Source organism: Amphiprion ocellaris, chromosome 11 (genome assembly GCF_022539595.1).
Source record: "Amphiprion ocellaris isolate individual 3 ecotype Okinawa chromosome 11, ASM2253959v1, whole genome shotgun sequence".
Lineage (NCBI taxonomy): Eukaryota > Metazoa > Chordata > Actinopteri > Pomacentridae > Amphiprion > Amphiprion ocellaris.
This window is the reverse complement of record NC_072776.1, coordinates 14,294,136-14,309,343: the sequence shown is the minus strand read 5'-3', so window position 1 is coordinate 14,309,343 and position 15,208 is coordinate 14,294,136. Positions and strand designations below refer to the sequence as shown.

The window sequence follows — 15,208 nt, the reverse complement described above, 5'->3', positions numbered from 1 at the left end:
CAGCTTGGAATCAAACTAATTATTGAGAGATGATACAATTTTGAATCATTTGACATTTGAGGGATATTGCACATGGCTGCATACACTTCTGTTGATGTAGTTATCCTATTCTTTAAATAACACATTTGTGATATTTGTAGATCAGTTCCCTGAAAACAAGCCTTTTTATTTTTTTTTTTTTAAGTATGGTTAAAAACAAAACTAAAGGAGACACTTATTGGTAGTCTGAATACTGGGCAATATTAATATTGATTTTGAGCCATGCACTTGAGATATTTAAGTCCAATATTCACTGTACTTTCAGCTCAAGTTTGAAATCCACCAAAATATGAAGGCAACACTATACTGCTCCAATGCTCTTTGTCAGAGAATTTTTGTTGTTGTTGAAAAACAGCAGTCCATTTCTGTTAATTCATCTACAACTGCCCACTTTCACATTGCATAGTCACTGGGTTTGAGTTTTGCATATTCCCGGCATCCTTGACCTGATAAGTCAGGTTTGTTCTCTTTTTTTTTTTGCACTGGAGAGATTTGTTCCCTGAGATGAGCCTCTCATGCAGCACTTTGTGTCAAGTAGTTTACAAATGCTGTGTCCTTCTGTGAGACCCAATGCTAACAATGCATAACTGAAAACTTCTAATTGGAAACGCTTCTTGGGTCACCTGGCGCCCTACGACCTTGGCAAACAAATGCTTGTCTCACTTTGTGGATATTTATTATCCAGTGTTTTGATTGTATCAAATTTTACACAGAGTAGCAATAATTAAGATATGTTGAGATAAGATCAACTTTACCCAAAGGTTGGCAGGGGTTGTGATAGAGATGCAATGTGTTTGTGTGAGAGAGAAAGAGGGAGATAGAGGAAAAGAGAGAGCACAAAGTCCAATCAACCCTGCCTCCTTAATCAGTGATGCAGAGATAAGAATCAAGGAAAAATTATATGATTGATCATCTACAGGAAACAGGTTCACACACAGTACAGTTAGCTTGTTTCCTGTGATGCTGACCAATGCAAGTTCCCACACTGAAAAAACCTGTTTTACTTTGTTGTCATAATATGTTGCCATTAGGGATAAATGACTCATGCTTTACACAGAATTGCAGCATTATTACAGACATGAAGCAGCATCTGGTACAATAGAGATGGAACTTTGATAACAGTATTTTGCATAGTCGTCATGTGGTAAATTTGCTTTAGATTTTTTGGTTCTTTTATTGTAGCGATGCACCACCACCCAGTTGAAATTATTTGCTGCTGGTGACACTACTATTGTAATCACTGTACCTGTTTCAGTGATTTTCAATCTTTAGTTAAAGGATTAACTGGATTAAACTGTCTTCTTTTAGTTGAAAAGAAAAGACTCGCAGGCCATGGAGTGTTTTCACAGCATCCTTGGATGAACTCAAAAATACGCTGTTGGGAGTAACTGAAAATTAACATAAGCCTGAGGTGTGTGCTCATAAGTCATTAAATATTTGACACTTTACCTCAAGTATACCCTCTGAGGCATCTCTGATCACCACTTTAACAACACGGTTGCTAGATTTATACAACGAAAAGAAGAAAAAAAAACTGACAGTGATTCTGCAGCCAGCCTCCAAAGTTTCAGCTGACAAAAAGTGAACTCTTGTCCCCACCAAACTCTCCAAACTTGCCCCCCCTCTCCTTCTATGACGCTGTACTTCAAACAGCTTTGCACAGCGTGTTATGCTGCATAGCAGAGAGTGACTGCGTCCCTTCCCGTGTTGAAAGGGCTCCTGGGTTTTAGTGAGCTTGTCAGTAGAAATCTGTCAAAAGTACTCAGCGGAGTTACTGGGGCCTAATACTCACAGACCATGAGGGCTTACCCCAGGAACCCAGACACTTCACATAGAAATTAACTTCGCGGATCAGAACCCCAACGCCCTGGTTGACACCCTAACCGCAGTCCCCATTGTTTGGCCTTAGCAGTGTACACAATGCACTTGTATTTACTCTGCTCTATTTTCCTCTCCAGAAAAGAGCCTGAGGGTAGGGTTTATGAGTGCACTGTGCTCACCGTGCTGTCTCTCCCTCCTCATTTACTTAATCACGTCACCACTCATTCTTTTTATAAGCAAATCTGCTCCTTTCCTATTGGCCCTGCTCAGACCTTTTCTCTAAAGAAGGGGAGGAGACTGAAACTGACTCGACCAGACTTCCTTAAAACTTTCCCTGCTTGTGAGTGTAACTGTCCTGATAAACAGTTGGTGGTATAAGTGTTTTACAATCTGTAGCCCACAGCTGATGAGTATCAGGTGAATGGCAGGAGATCTGAAAGTGACCTGATGATGGGAAAGAATGTCTGGAACTACATTCCTGGTCTCAATGGAAATCCTTAGCAGATGGAAAACTAATTATATTAAGGTAAAGTCTTTATTTCAGATTAAAAGCTTGTTACAGAAATGTGTGTAAATGTCTAATTTGAAATTGTAGAGCACTTATGTAGAAATAAATTCTCAACTTCACATTTTTTTGTAGTTGTTCTATGTTGTATACCATTTATTTTTTTTTAACCAAAAACCTAGCAGGAGTTTTTAAAAAAAAAAAAAAATAGAACCACTTGCTTAACCTAATTTACAATCTCTGTAACATTTTAAACTGGATTCATTCTTTTATGTGCAGTCAAAAGACTAGCAAACATCATTCAGTTGTTTGACCTATGAGAAAACACAACATTTGGGCTCTTGTCCTTGTCCACCTGCATGGAAATGTGAAAATGTCAACACAAGATTCCCCTTTGGAAACACAGACAAAGAAGCAGATGGATGGCAGGAAGAAAATATTTACTTGTTTTAGAGGAACAAAGCGTTCTATCTCCGAGAGAAGCTGGACTCCTTGAACCATGCTCCACTTTCTTCCAGGTTTTTAGGCTAAATGCGGGAGAATGTGCTCCCAAATCCTTTGAGCAATTTTTTTAATCGGCTCTTCTGTGTCGAGCAGGTAGGGAGAGAAAGGGAGGAAAAGGGAGAGGAAGAGGAGGAGGGAGTTCAGGCCAAAAGATATTTTTACATTCTTTGAGCTTTGACAAGTTTGCAGTGGTTACAACACACACACATACACGGGAGATAGGATCTTTCCTGTTTGAAATCTATCCAGCAATGGGATAGTCTGTGATTTGAAATGCTCCATTTCTCAGCAGTCAAACAGTCTGTTCCCCCCACACAATCATGTGCTTGCAAAAGATTATGTTACGGCCTCTAAAACCCAAATCCCCGTGTTGCTAAGGCTGTTTCACATTTTTGGTATGCCTGTTTGAATACATAGAGTTTTGTGACTGAATGCACCTCAGTTGTCAAAGGCATTCAAGAAAAAAAATCTGATCCTGCGTCTCATGGTTTTAATCATCATCAACTCAGTCACTTGTGCCAGCTTTGGTAGAAGTAAGCATGCTGGGGTTAAAAACGTCAAAGTGTTTAATACTGAGCAGTGAAGCTACCTTCTTTGTCACACTAGACACTCAGATTTGATAATATGTTTGCACTTGTTTTATGTAGTTTTACTTCATGTGTTCATCAAGGTCACTTTTTTGAGACTCATCATTACTTCAGACGTGGCCACCTAGCGACAACCTCCTTCTTCTGTTTATGTTGAGTGTGTTGTTGAATACAGCTCAGTTCTCGTGGGAAACTGAACTCGGATCCATTCGACTGATGCCACGGACAAACTTTCTGCTTGTTTTTCTCGTGTTGTTTTTCAAACGGCTAAAAATACTCTGTGGTTAGCAGAATCCCGATGCGACTCATCAGTTATCCTTACATCAAGACAGATGAAGTTTGAAGGATTAAAAAATAAACATTGATTCACCCTGGTTACACCAGAGGACACAAAGCTTGACCTATAGATATTTATAAGGGAATTAGATTTATTGACAATGATACGAAGATCCCTGCTAGCAGTCATGGTCAAATTTAATTTATTTACTTCTAGCTTAATATGTTTTTAAACATGTTTTAAAAAAAAAAAAAAGACATTTATCAAATCAAGCAAGTTTCCAAATGCTGATATTGAATGTGTTTGTAAAATATTTACTGATAATATATTTCAAATATTATCTTCCAGCAGAACTAAAACATTATTAAATATCTTTGTGGTTATGTTAGTCAGGCACTCTGCACTTTGTGGAAGATAAATAAAACCGTGATCCATTTTAGTGTTATTAGCTGCTTCAACAGTGTGCTAAAAATATTGTTAAAGTTTTCTGTTATTTATTTTCTCTTGCAATCTCCTGTCAGTATTGGCAGCATCTGTAGATTTTATCATAGGTGAATCCTGAGGAGAGGACTGCTCCACAATGAGGGACCGATTGGAGGAGCTGCAGAACCGGGCTGAAGAGTTCTCTGAGGCTGGAACTGAGAACGCGAATCCTTTCTCAGTGGAGAGTGATGATGAGGATGTTGGGGTCATCACACCGCAGGCTGTGATGTTCGAGGAGGAACCAATCATAGAAAATTTCTTGAGTGAGGCTCAGCAAATCCGAGATGACATCACAGCGCTGGAGACAGAGGTAAAAATAAATTCACTCCAGTAGTTGTCTTAATACTGATACTGTATGTCTTGTTGATCTTCAGTTTTTGGATCATGTTGGTTCTTATCAGTTTTGATCCGAGATATTAGATGATAAAGATTTTAGGATCATGCAGCTTCTACAGCGTAAATAAAAGTTTTCACCTTTCATTCGGACAAGCTGAAGCTTTGTCTGATCTTTACTACAAACAGGTCCTAAAGTTCACTCAGCAGCAAAAGACCCTGGTGGCAACCATGCGTCGGTTCAGTGTCATGAAGAAAGAGAGCAGCATAACACGAAACATCAAGTTCCAGGCCGAAAGCCTCCACCGCCGTTTAGATGCACTTTCAAAACAGGCCCAAAGTACTGAGGATCAGCAGGGACCTACTGCAGCTACAACGAGAATACAGCGCTCCCAGCATGCAGCACTTCACCGCAAATTCCAGCAGGTTGCAATATGATCCTACTGCTTTGCTTTGGATACTTGAAACATCACCTTTTTCTTCTCTTTTTCTTTTTTTTTATAGAGTAGATAGGGTAGATATGGTTCTGAAGCCTCATTTTGCATAGAAGAAGACAAACTTAACAGTTATGTCAGCATAAAGATTCAGAAAATTATCCGATAGAAAAAAGAAATGTGTGTGTATATATATATATGCTCTACTTATGCATGAGGAAAATGATAATTATTTTATCACCGCAGTTTATAAGTGTCTTTCTATGCTAACATGTAAAGATGTATAGTAAAATTTACAGTGAACAATCAAAAAAGGATCACAAAATTGACATATTAACATAAATTATTGTTGTGCTAAAAAAGAGACTCAAATACTTTCTCATTCCTCTTTTCCTCTCTACCGCCCTCTTTCTCATTCTGTCTTTTTGCTGTAATCATTGTCAGGTAATGTACCAGTATAATGAAGGTCTGCTGACCAAGCAGGAGCGCTGTAAGCACTTCATTATCCGGCAGCTTGAGGTATCGGGGAGGGATGTGACAGAGGAGGAGGTGAATGAGATGGTCGCCACTGGAAACTGGGAGGTCTTCAATGAGAACCTGCTGAATGATGCCAGAATCACACGGTCACAGCTATCTGAGATTGAACAGCGACACAAGGTAATGGTAACACAAATATGTCACTAAACCAAGGTTGTGACAATAATAAGTTCATTCAGGCAGCTGCAATGTCCATTCAAGGCAAATAATCTCTAATACCTTTTTAGTGAATGCACACTTTTTTTTAAAAAATCATAGCTGCTTCCATCCATGTTTAATTTGCACTTATTACCCTGGCAAGTTCTCTGATAGGATGAAAGCTTGCAGATCAGAAGCATGAGAATCTTTCCCACCATTACCAGCTACATGATAGAAGTGTGAAACCTCTCACACCTTATTGTGCATTAATTTGAAAAGTAATCAGTTTCTTAGGAAAGGAGACAAAAGTTTGGTATTCCTGTCTTAAAAATATTAAACAAGTCTCCCTTTAGCAGTCATTGAGACTCAGTTCCGCTGGTTTCAATTCTAGGCTCTCTTAGAGACTCATGTAGACCTGGGAGACGAGGTGAATGACATTAACTCCTTGAGAAAGAAATAAACAGTGCTCTCAGTGTAAGGAACAACTTTACAGCCACCTCTGAATGCAAATATATTTCCAAGTGAACCAGAACAGTAATTACTTAGAATCAAAAACTCCTGGTGATGTGGATGATGTTCTCTGCATCTGTTCTCTTTTAATTTTAAGTCCTTGTGTCATTTTACCTCCATCATCTGACTAATATCCCTCACATCTATAGCAGTAATCCCAATATCGTCCTCCAACAGGAGCTGTTGAGTCTGGAGAACAACATGAAGGAGCTGAGGGACCTCTTCATGGACATTTTCATGCTGGTGGAGGAACAAGGCGTCTACATTGAACACATCCAGACCAACGTAGAGAGGACACAGGATTATGTGGCTGCAACTAATGAGAAGTTCAAGATGGCCGTCAGGTATAAGAAGAAGAACCCAATCAGACAACTGTGCTGCTGCTGCTGCCCTCCGTGGAGATGCTGCTTATAAAATGCAAGAATTTCAGCCTCAACATTTATGGCAACTGTTTCAAAAGTCTTAGTTACCTGTTGGAAGTAAGCAACACTGGATTCAAGTACCATTTAAGTGAAGGTAATGGTACAGCAATTTCTGCTGTTGGACAGAGCGATGGTGAAGACAGATTCAGCAGAGCATAGAAAACAATTAGGGGAAGGGCCAGAATTGGTATGGGAGGCACTTGTTTCTTTCCAGAGGATGTGAAGCGACTGCTATTGGAAGAGACAGTTCAGTGATCGCTACTCATCAACACCGTTGCTTATTGGAGACCTTCACTGTCATCTGACAGAGGTCACAAACAAGGGGAGGCCATTGACACTGCTAGATCAGCAAGACTGATATTTCACCATTTTTCCAAAAGAACCTCTCATCTTTTCCTCTTTTTTTTCCTGCCACAGGAGCTGTAGATAATGAGGGCATATTTTTTATACCGTATATGCACTTTAAGACTCCCTCTCTTTTCAGCACAAACTTAACATAGTGGAGAAATTTTTATTTCAAAGATATTGAGCAATTACATATTCATTTCATTTTTAGTTCACGTGCTGATGAAAAAAGAAGAACTTGTTTTACAATTAGTATTAGTAGCATTTGCATTTCAAAGTCTGATCATTTTCAATGAAAAAAAGTTATTAATTTACGCGCTTTCACAAAGGCAGGGATTCGAGCAAAACTTCGAATAACGAGACTTGATCAAAATATTTCTGTCATGATGACAAAATCGCAGGAAATCATTGAAGTCATTTGCTTAAAATGCGACGGAAGATTATTTTTCAGGATATATTAAAATTCTCCGTGTGCTTTGCATTCCGGAGCGCAATAACTATTCACAATTCTGTTGGAACTGTTTTATTGTTCAGATGAAATATTCTGGCATTCACATGCATCATTATTATTTATATTATTATAGTGCACAAAAAGGGAGCAGAGGCTTCAGAGGAAATGCCAGAGCAACGGACTAAAATCCCAAGAATGTGGTGTTTTACTGACAAATAGAACCGGCAGACTCACAGCTGCTGACAGATAATCATCCTCTGTTTCCACATTTCCTTAAGTTGACTTGACAATATTAACTCATTATCCCTGCCAGGGTCATGGCAAAGGGAATAGTAAGTGGTTCAGTCAGTAATTCATTCGCTGTTGATTTCGCTCGCTGGCAGAAAGGCTTAAACTAGACTCTAATGAGCAGAGACAGTGATGTTCCGCAGTGAGTCAGTGACCCATGGTGGCTGGTGTCCGGGACAAAATACGGGTGAACTGGGAGTGTTGGAGCCATTCTGGAAAATCTGGTTTGTCCTACTATTCCAGCATAGTTGCAGGACCATCACTCTATGTTCCTGTAGGGAACAATATGTCAATAGAGCTTTTAGCAGATGGTAAGAGGATCTTCCTTAGTTAAATAGAGCTCTGTTCAAGTAACTTAATCCTAGGTTCAGAATAATATAAAAGCATATGAACACACCAACAATTGCTTCATGTGAAGAGTAAAAAGTCTCACATGTATCATATAAAGTGCCAGAAATGTATTTTTTTAAGTTATTTTTTTGGCCTTTATTAGATAGGTGCAGTGTAGACAGACAGGAGAAGAGTGGGGGAAAGACATGCAGCAAAGGGCCATGAACAGGAATCAAACCCAGGCCACTGTGTCAGGTTGCCTGCTTAACCCGATGAGCTATCAGGAACCCCAGAAATTGCTGTTTGTAAGTCAATTTAGATGCAAGTCTTTTTACACGTCATGCGATCCCTTAAGAAACGCTAACTGTCAATGCAGCGCTTTAATTACCTCCGCCATCATTACGTTGCTTCCTCTGGTTTAATGGAGGAACAGAGTGCGACATGCAGCTAAAGTGCTGGATGACTTCTGCTATCTGACTGGAAGAGTGTTTTTGTGAATCAGATCTTCTGTGTTGTACATCAGTCTTTTTAAAATTAGAATGACATATTAAAACAGAGACATAAACATATCAAATATTTAAATTTGAATATGAAAATCAAATAACAAGTCAGAGTACTGCATAGATGATCCCTCTTCCCTGACACAGTGTGGAAAAATGAGGCACTGCTGCAAATTGGAAGGTTCCTGAACAGCAACAATGCCATCCAGTGTTCAGTGAGATAATTACCAGTTAAAAGTGGGTTATCACTATCATGTGATTATGCACAGCAGGAACTTCACTGCCAAACATTCTCAGAATGAAAAACATACATGTTGTACTGTTCTATTATATTTTTTAGGCCATTATTTGGAGCTCGTTCCTCAAATTGCTCAAAGTATAACCTGAAACAGACCAAGAGTACTCACTAGTTTGAGGTCAGTGACAACTTAAGCAGCTGTCAGCAAGTTCGAGACAGAAAATAATCCAATTTATTTCGATGTGGATGAGGTTTCTGTTTCTTAAATTGTGTGACATTTTAAAAAGTAACAGTATCAAAAGACAAAAGACAGAACTCTTTCTCTCAGAGGGCATTCTGTTTCTGTTACAGCCTTTTCCATGTCCTTATTGTCCATTATCTACATGAGTATCTAGTCATAAGGCATCAGTGATTATGAAACAGGTCAAATATCCCTCTTGATCATGTCAATGGGATACCACAATCAAAATTAATACAGACTGAGCTCTCATAACACAGAAATATGCAGCATATTCATAGTCACCATCAAAAAAACACAGGAATAAAAGAAAGTGGAAAATCTGTAAGATGGAAATGGATTTTTTTTCCAAATATACCAACAGCAGAGATGCAGGGATCAATGAGAGTTTGCAGACCTGAGAGAAAGCTTCTGGGGTTCATGTGAGACATCCATGATTTCCTTTCACTTTTTTTTTTCACTTTTTTTGAATAAATGAATCTTGTCACAGAAAGGTAAGACTGTGATATAGTAGGAAATATTTTCAGTTTGGAACAGTTTGGAAGTTTCTGCACCAAAACTATTTGATTAGGTTTAGGAAAATATCATGGTTTGGGTTAAAATGCAGTCCTATCACAGGAGGTTTTGGCAGACTGGGCTGGACAACAGCAGGCAGTAAACATCAGACATATTCACTGATAATAGTGTGTTTGCTTACCGGCTTCCACACCAAGTGTTTAAGCTGAAAAGACTGACAGTCACACCTCGAGGTGGACAGGCAGCCCAGGTCTTTACTTGAAAAATTTACCGACTTTCTTGTGTGAACAGTGTCACAGCTCATGTCAGTCAGATTTGTCTTTTTTTCTGATAAAAAGACAAATAAACCTCTGCACATCAGACCCCCAGGGAAGTAAGGCAAAATCAACTCTTTTCACTTTCTCTCTCTTCCAGCTTCACCGTGCTTCACATTGAAAAGGTTGCTCACTCTGGGAGCTGCCCGGCACTACAAAAGTTTTCAAATGTTTAGAGGCTCCGCTGTGGATTCATCTTGTTTATGTCCATCGGTGAAGCTGTTATCCAATATTTTACGTGAAACCACACTGCTTGCAGTCATTCAGACATATAATCCTGTTTCTGGCCAAATCAGATTTTGTCCGACTGTCACCGTTTTGACTACCTGCACTGCCAGCTCTGCACGTACACACAACAGCTGTTCCCAGATGTGATGACCAGAAGGTAACAAGGCATTCGTATCCACTTTGTGTCAACCATCCATCCATCCATTATCTATACACCTTAATCCTCCCTGGGGTCGCAGGGGGCTGGAGTCTATCCCAGCTGACTTAGAGTGAAGGCAGGTGACACCCTGGACAGGTCACCAGTCTATTACAGGGCTGCACATAGAGACAAATAATCACATTCATATTCACACCAACAGACAATTTAGAATTATCAATTAACCTCAGCATGTTTTTGTATTGTGGGAGGAAGCCAGAGTACCTGGAGAAAACCCACACATGCACAGGGAGAACATGCAAACTCCATGCAGAAAGATCCCAGGCCCAGGTAGGGATGCGAACCGGGGCTCTTCTAGCTGTGAGGTGACAGCGCTAACCACCAAGCCACTGTGTCAACCATGGTCATATATATTTTTGTGTAATACTGTGGGAAGCAAACAGCCTTTTTGTGTTTCTGAAAAAGTTCATGCCGTTTTATATTGAAACATCAGATTCATGCTGATGCAGGAATGGTACTGGCTAACCTGTTGGTTGGTTGGGGTGTTTCTTTGTGGCGTTTGTATGTTCTCCATTGACCTAGATGGGTTTTCTGTGGCTGCTCCAGCTTCTTCCCACTATTATAAGACATGGTAGAGCAACTGGTTATTCTAAAGTGAGGCGGAGTCTGAGGTGTGAATGTGAGCATACGTGGTTGTCTGTGATGAACTGGAGACCTTTCCAGGGCGTATCCCGCCTCTCGCCCAGTAGCAATAACCTCCTATAACCTTCCGCAGGACAAAACAGCTATAGCGCATGGATGGATGATGTGATGTATTGTTCATTTATTGGGGATTGTTGCAGGTAACTCATGCACCTTTTAGTTTGGTGCATGTACTTGCTCCACATTCAACACAGTAACCCAAATTCATTACTCAAACCTTCTCCCCACGTTCCAGACAAGACCCATCAATCATGTTTGATTTAACAATAATGTGAACAGAGGAGACACGTGAGAATTTGCAACGTTGATGATGTCTGACAGAGTTGCCGTGACGTCCGTATGTGACTATGTACAGTACATATTTCTTCTATCTGGCCTGTCAGTCACAACATGGATCCCAACGACTTTCTCAGAATGTCTATAGAACATCAAAGCAGCCCTCCTGTGAGTAACACCAGCTGTGGTTATAGAGAGCTGACATTACTTTACTGCCTGGTTTTATCACACCCATCAAAATCTGAACGCAGAGATATCAGGACCATCAGAAAGAGATAAATCACAAAGAAACTGTGCAGCGAGTTGGGCAGCTCTGATAGCAGTAAGAGCACCAGAAATACACTGATTGTCTCCACTGATTTAGGGTAGTGAATACACATGGTATAGTTTTTTTTTTTTTCAGAAATGGAAATTTAAGCAACTATCAGTTTTTGCCAGGTTGTTTTCTTGTCAGAAAGTGCTATAATTTCACATCAGTTTGTAGGCCTCTGTGATATATAGGGAGCGGTTTGAGTTGATGTTAAACATAGCTCTACAGTAAATATGAAGTTGGAATCAGCAGCAAAATAGAACACTGACTGTCAGTTTGAAATGGGAAAGAGACAAACTTGAATCATGTTGACATTCAATGTTTTATTTGCCCATTCAGCCACCTCCACCTTCTTCCTAAATTGACTTTGTGACTCTAAAATGTCACATCCTGTGCTTACTAATAATTATTATAGCCACTAGAGGGCAATGTCATGATTAATCAGGGGAAACTCAAGGGGCCATTTTTCTAAAAGCCCTGTCTGCCCATCTATCTCCAGATAAATAGACTGAAAGTCCAAAAGCAACCTCTGTGACTGCCGTTGCCATTGCTATCGCAAAAATTTGTGTATAGGAGAGTTATTGGTTTCGCAGCAGAGTCTCTATTTTGATTCTAGCCATAAGCTTTTTTTGCATTTCATATCCCTCGCCTTCTCTTGCCATGTTTCCCATCTATATCTACACTGCCCAAAATGTAAACTAAATTGATATTAGCAACATATTAATCTTGAAAAGCTCATCCTACCTTACTTTGAAAAAAGATTAGAGAAATAAAGATTCTAAAGGTTTATAGAGAGCTTTAGTCATTTTTTTAATTTAGTTTTTACTTTCAAATATCAGAGTACTCCAAAGAGTAAATGGCACTTGTTGAAACTGCAACATCCAGAATACAAGAAAATAAATAAAGAATCTCAGCTGAATGAGTAATGTTATGATTGTTTACAAGTTTTGTCTTGTAATGGACTTAAAGAAAGTTTTTCAACTCAAAATGATTGCACTCATATTTAGAGAAAAGGCCGTGGGCTCTCCGCTCTTTGTGATTTCTTGTAACTTTTACCGTATTCTTCATTCTAAGAAAGTCTTAATAACAACATGCCTGAGATGCAGATTTATAAACCAGCTAATGTCAAAAGTTTACTGTTATTTATTACCCATCAAAGGATAAATGTTCCAACTTAAATATTCTGTCAGAGTGATATATGAGTTTCAGTAATAAGATCTTTGGGAAGGTCAGCTCATGATTTCCTTGTGTGAGCCATCTGTGAAGATCCCATGCAGATAGAATGAATGGTGATAGACACATCTGTGTGTAGTTGCTACTCTGACTCAAAAGATGTTTTCATCTTTTTTGACAGGTGGGTGGATCGCCACATGTGAAACTGCTGTAAAACAAACGGGAGCAAGTTTTGTATGTATATAGCTCACTGTCACACATTATTGCTGTTATGGCCACTGTTCCATGCAGTGATGGCAGGACCAGAAAACTATTCCTGAGCTGTAAATCCACTCTGGTCTTGTATGAGTTCCTCAATAATTCTTTTTAGCTTGGTCATTGTATCAGTGTTTGTTTGTGCTCAGTTAAATCTTTGTTTACTTTCACCTACTTGAGAGATATTTGACACACTAGACTTGTCTTCCTTCTGGCTTGGGTTCAAGCAAGATGTTTCCTCCAGAATGCTTCCATTTCTCGTGTACAGATGACGTTGTGATATCGACAGATGTGCGCGATATGAGAAGACTTGGGATCGCATTGAGCGGAGGTGATACATGCTCACAGCCCACAGCTGCAGCTGTGAATAGAACGTGCAATCATCTTGCCAATCACACTGAGTGAATGGAGAGACTACTCAGTCTGCATTGTACTGCGCTTTCTTTTCTGAAAATTAGGAAATGAGAATTTATGAGATGATCCTTCAAGATTCTGAAAATATAAGTGTTAATAAAAGAAAACTCTTGTCACATCATTGTGTCATTGTAATGTACAACGGCGTTTGAATAGATCTGAAAGGAGCGTGAATAATGTCCTAATTTGGACTTTAAGTTACAAATATTTGTGGAATCAAATCCTTCATAGTCATTACTCTTTCAGATGAATAGTATAATTTCTGAAATCTGGCTTATTTTTCGGTGCATGTAAGTTTTTGATGATTATGGATAGAAGTTTCTATAACAGTCTTGTGTTCATTAAGAAAGCTCTGTGCGAGCGTGTAATCTTAGTGACTAAACTATTAATCCGTTTCCTGTTAGAGCCTTCGGGAGGTGGGAAATGGCCAGCAGAGGGAGCTGACTTCCAGGAATTATGATACCTCACATACTTTCCTGCTCGCTACTTCTCTCCAAACTAATAAAAGAGTTCTGCCTGGGTTTTGCGCTCCAGTACTGAATATTTCAGGTGCTAATGGTTTTAACACGGCAAACACCTGCATTTAGTGTTCTATCGATGTACGATCATTCCAACCTCAATAGCATCTCTTTCCTCTTCTTCAGTGTTGAGTATTGATTCATGAGATGAACAATGAAAGGTGAAGAGTGGGAGGACCAGCCAGGACACAGCTGACACACACACATCAGGACAGAGGAGAGGTGAAAATTAACTGAGACATGGGTGAATAAAACATGTCTCTGAGGACGTTGCCTTGTTTTACCACTCTGTGGGCTCGGAGGGGACTGTGAGCCTCCCTGATGGTTAATCCTCTCTGTAATAAGAGGGCAAACACATTCAGTCTCACAGGCAAACACACACACACACACACACACACACATTTGGAGCTGTACGCACAACATAGTCACAGCACATCAGTCCCAGTATGTTGTACAGCTGTCCTTTCAATCCTGACTGCCTTTTTGCTTTCTGCAGGCTGTACTCAAGCAGTATACACTCTTCTGAAAGTGTGAGGAATTATTTTATGACAGAACAACTTATTCATGCAACACTGCTGCAAATTATGAAAGATTAAAATACATTACCAATCTAGTGTTACATACACAGTATCATATTTATTTTAAAGTAGAAAAAACATGCACAGTTTTTTCTATAGTTAATTATTGTTCTTTCTTTTTTTTTGCAGGACATTCCTTCGACCTTGTGAAATAGCTCACTGGCTATTAAGACCTATTGAGCCGATGCTGTCTTAGTCCAGTCCATTCCATGTAATAAGTAATATGATCTTGACTCCATGCTCGGCTCGGCTCTGCTCTACCTTGTCATCAAACTCTGCAGAAAGTGATTAGATTTCTCCTATAAGCTTCATAATGTTATTTGCTCAATTGGATAACTGTGTAGGGAAACAGTTGTGCGGTCCAGTGCAGAAGCGGTAAGTGCATTCAGCACAAATTTCTGCTATCATAATCAAAAGTGGAAAGTTGTGTCTAGTCTAGCAGCCAGACTGAAGTGCACTGCTGACATTAAGATAAACCGTAAACTGCATCCATGCTTGTGTGTGTATTAAGAGTGTATACTGTACCAAATATAGCACAATTTAATGTGATATATGTAGCTGTGTGATTGTGATTATAGCTTTTCATTGTAAATCCAGGCTGACAACATTTTGATTTGACCAGAATATACACTTAGATCATTTCAAGATAAGATGATATTCCACACTATCTAACAAATTGATCGCTCAAGCCCAATAAAAAGAGTGTAAACTGTCTGTATTAGCTTATTTTGATGAAAACTCAAAACAAATTTTCTTCCCAAGTAACCAAACTGATATGACTGTTTAT

The 15,208-nt window shown here is 39.4% G+C and overlaps 1 protein-coding gene across 1 annotated transcript; it reads left to right on the top strand.

Annotated features, from left to right (window-relative positions):
• Positions 1–1,852: 1,852 nt before the first annotated feature.
• Positions 1,853–12,270, top strand: stx19 (syntaxin 19). The gene is made up of 5 exons (XM_023264559.3): positions 1,853–2,386; positions 4,255–4,526; positions 4,739–4,975; positions 5,428–5,640; positions 6,346–12,270. Exons 2-5 carry the CDS (start codon positions 4,314–4,316, stop codon positions 6,580–6,582), a joined length of 900 nt encoding a protein of 299 aa, XP_023120327.1. The 5' UTR covers positions 1,853–2,386; positions 4,255–4,313; the 3' UTR covers positions 6,583–12,270.
• Positions 12,271–15,208: the final 2,938 nt, after the last annotated feature.

Bases quoted from the DNA above. Each gene is read 5' to 3' on its own strand.
- stx19 (XM_023264559.3), top strand. From the start codon at position 4,314: ATGAGGGACCGATTGGAGGAGCTGCAGAACCGGGCTGAAGAGTTCTCT. The intron at 4,527-4,738 runs GTAAAAATAAAT...TACTACAAACAG, and splicing joins TCACAGCGCTGGAGACAGAG to GTCCTAAAGTTCACTCAGCA. The intron at 5,641-6,345 runs GTAATGGTAACA...GTCCTCCAACAG, and splicing joins AGATTGAACAGCGACACAAG to GAGCTGTTGAGTCTGGAGAA.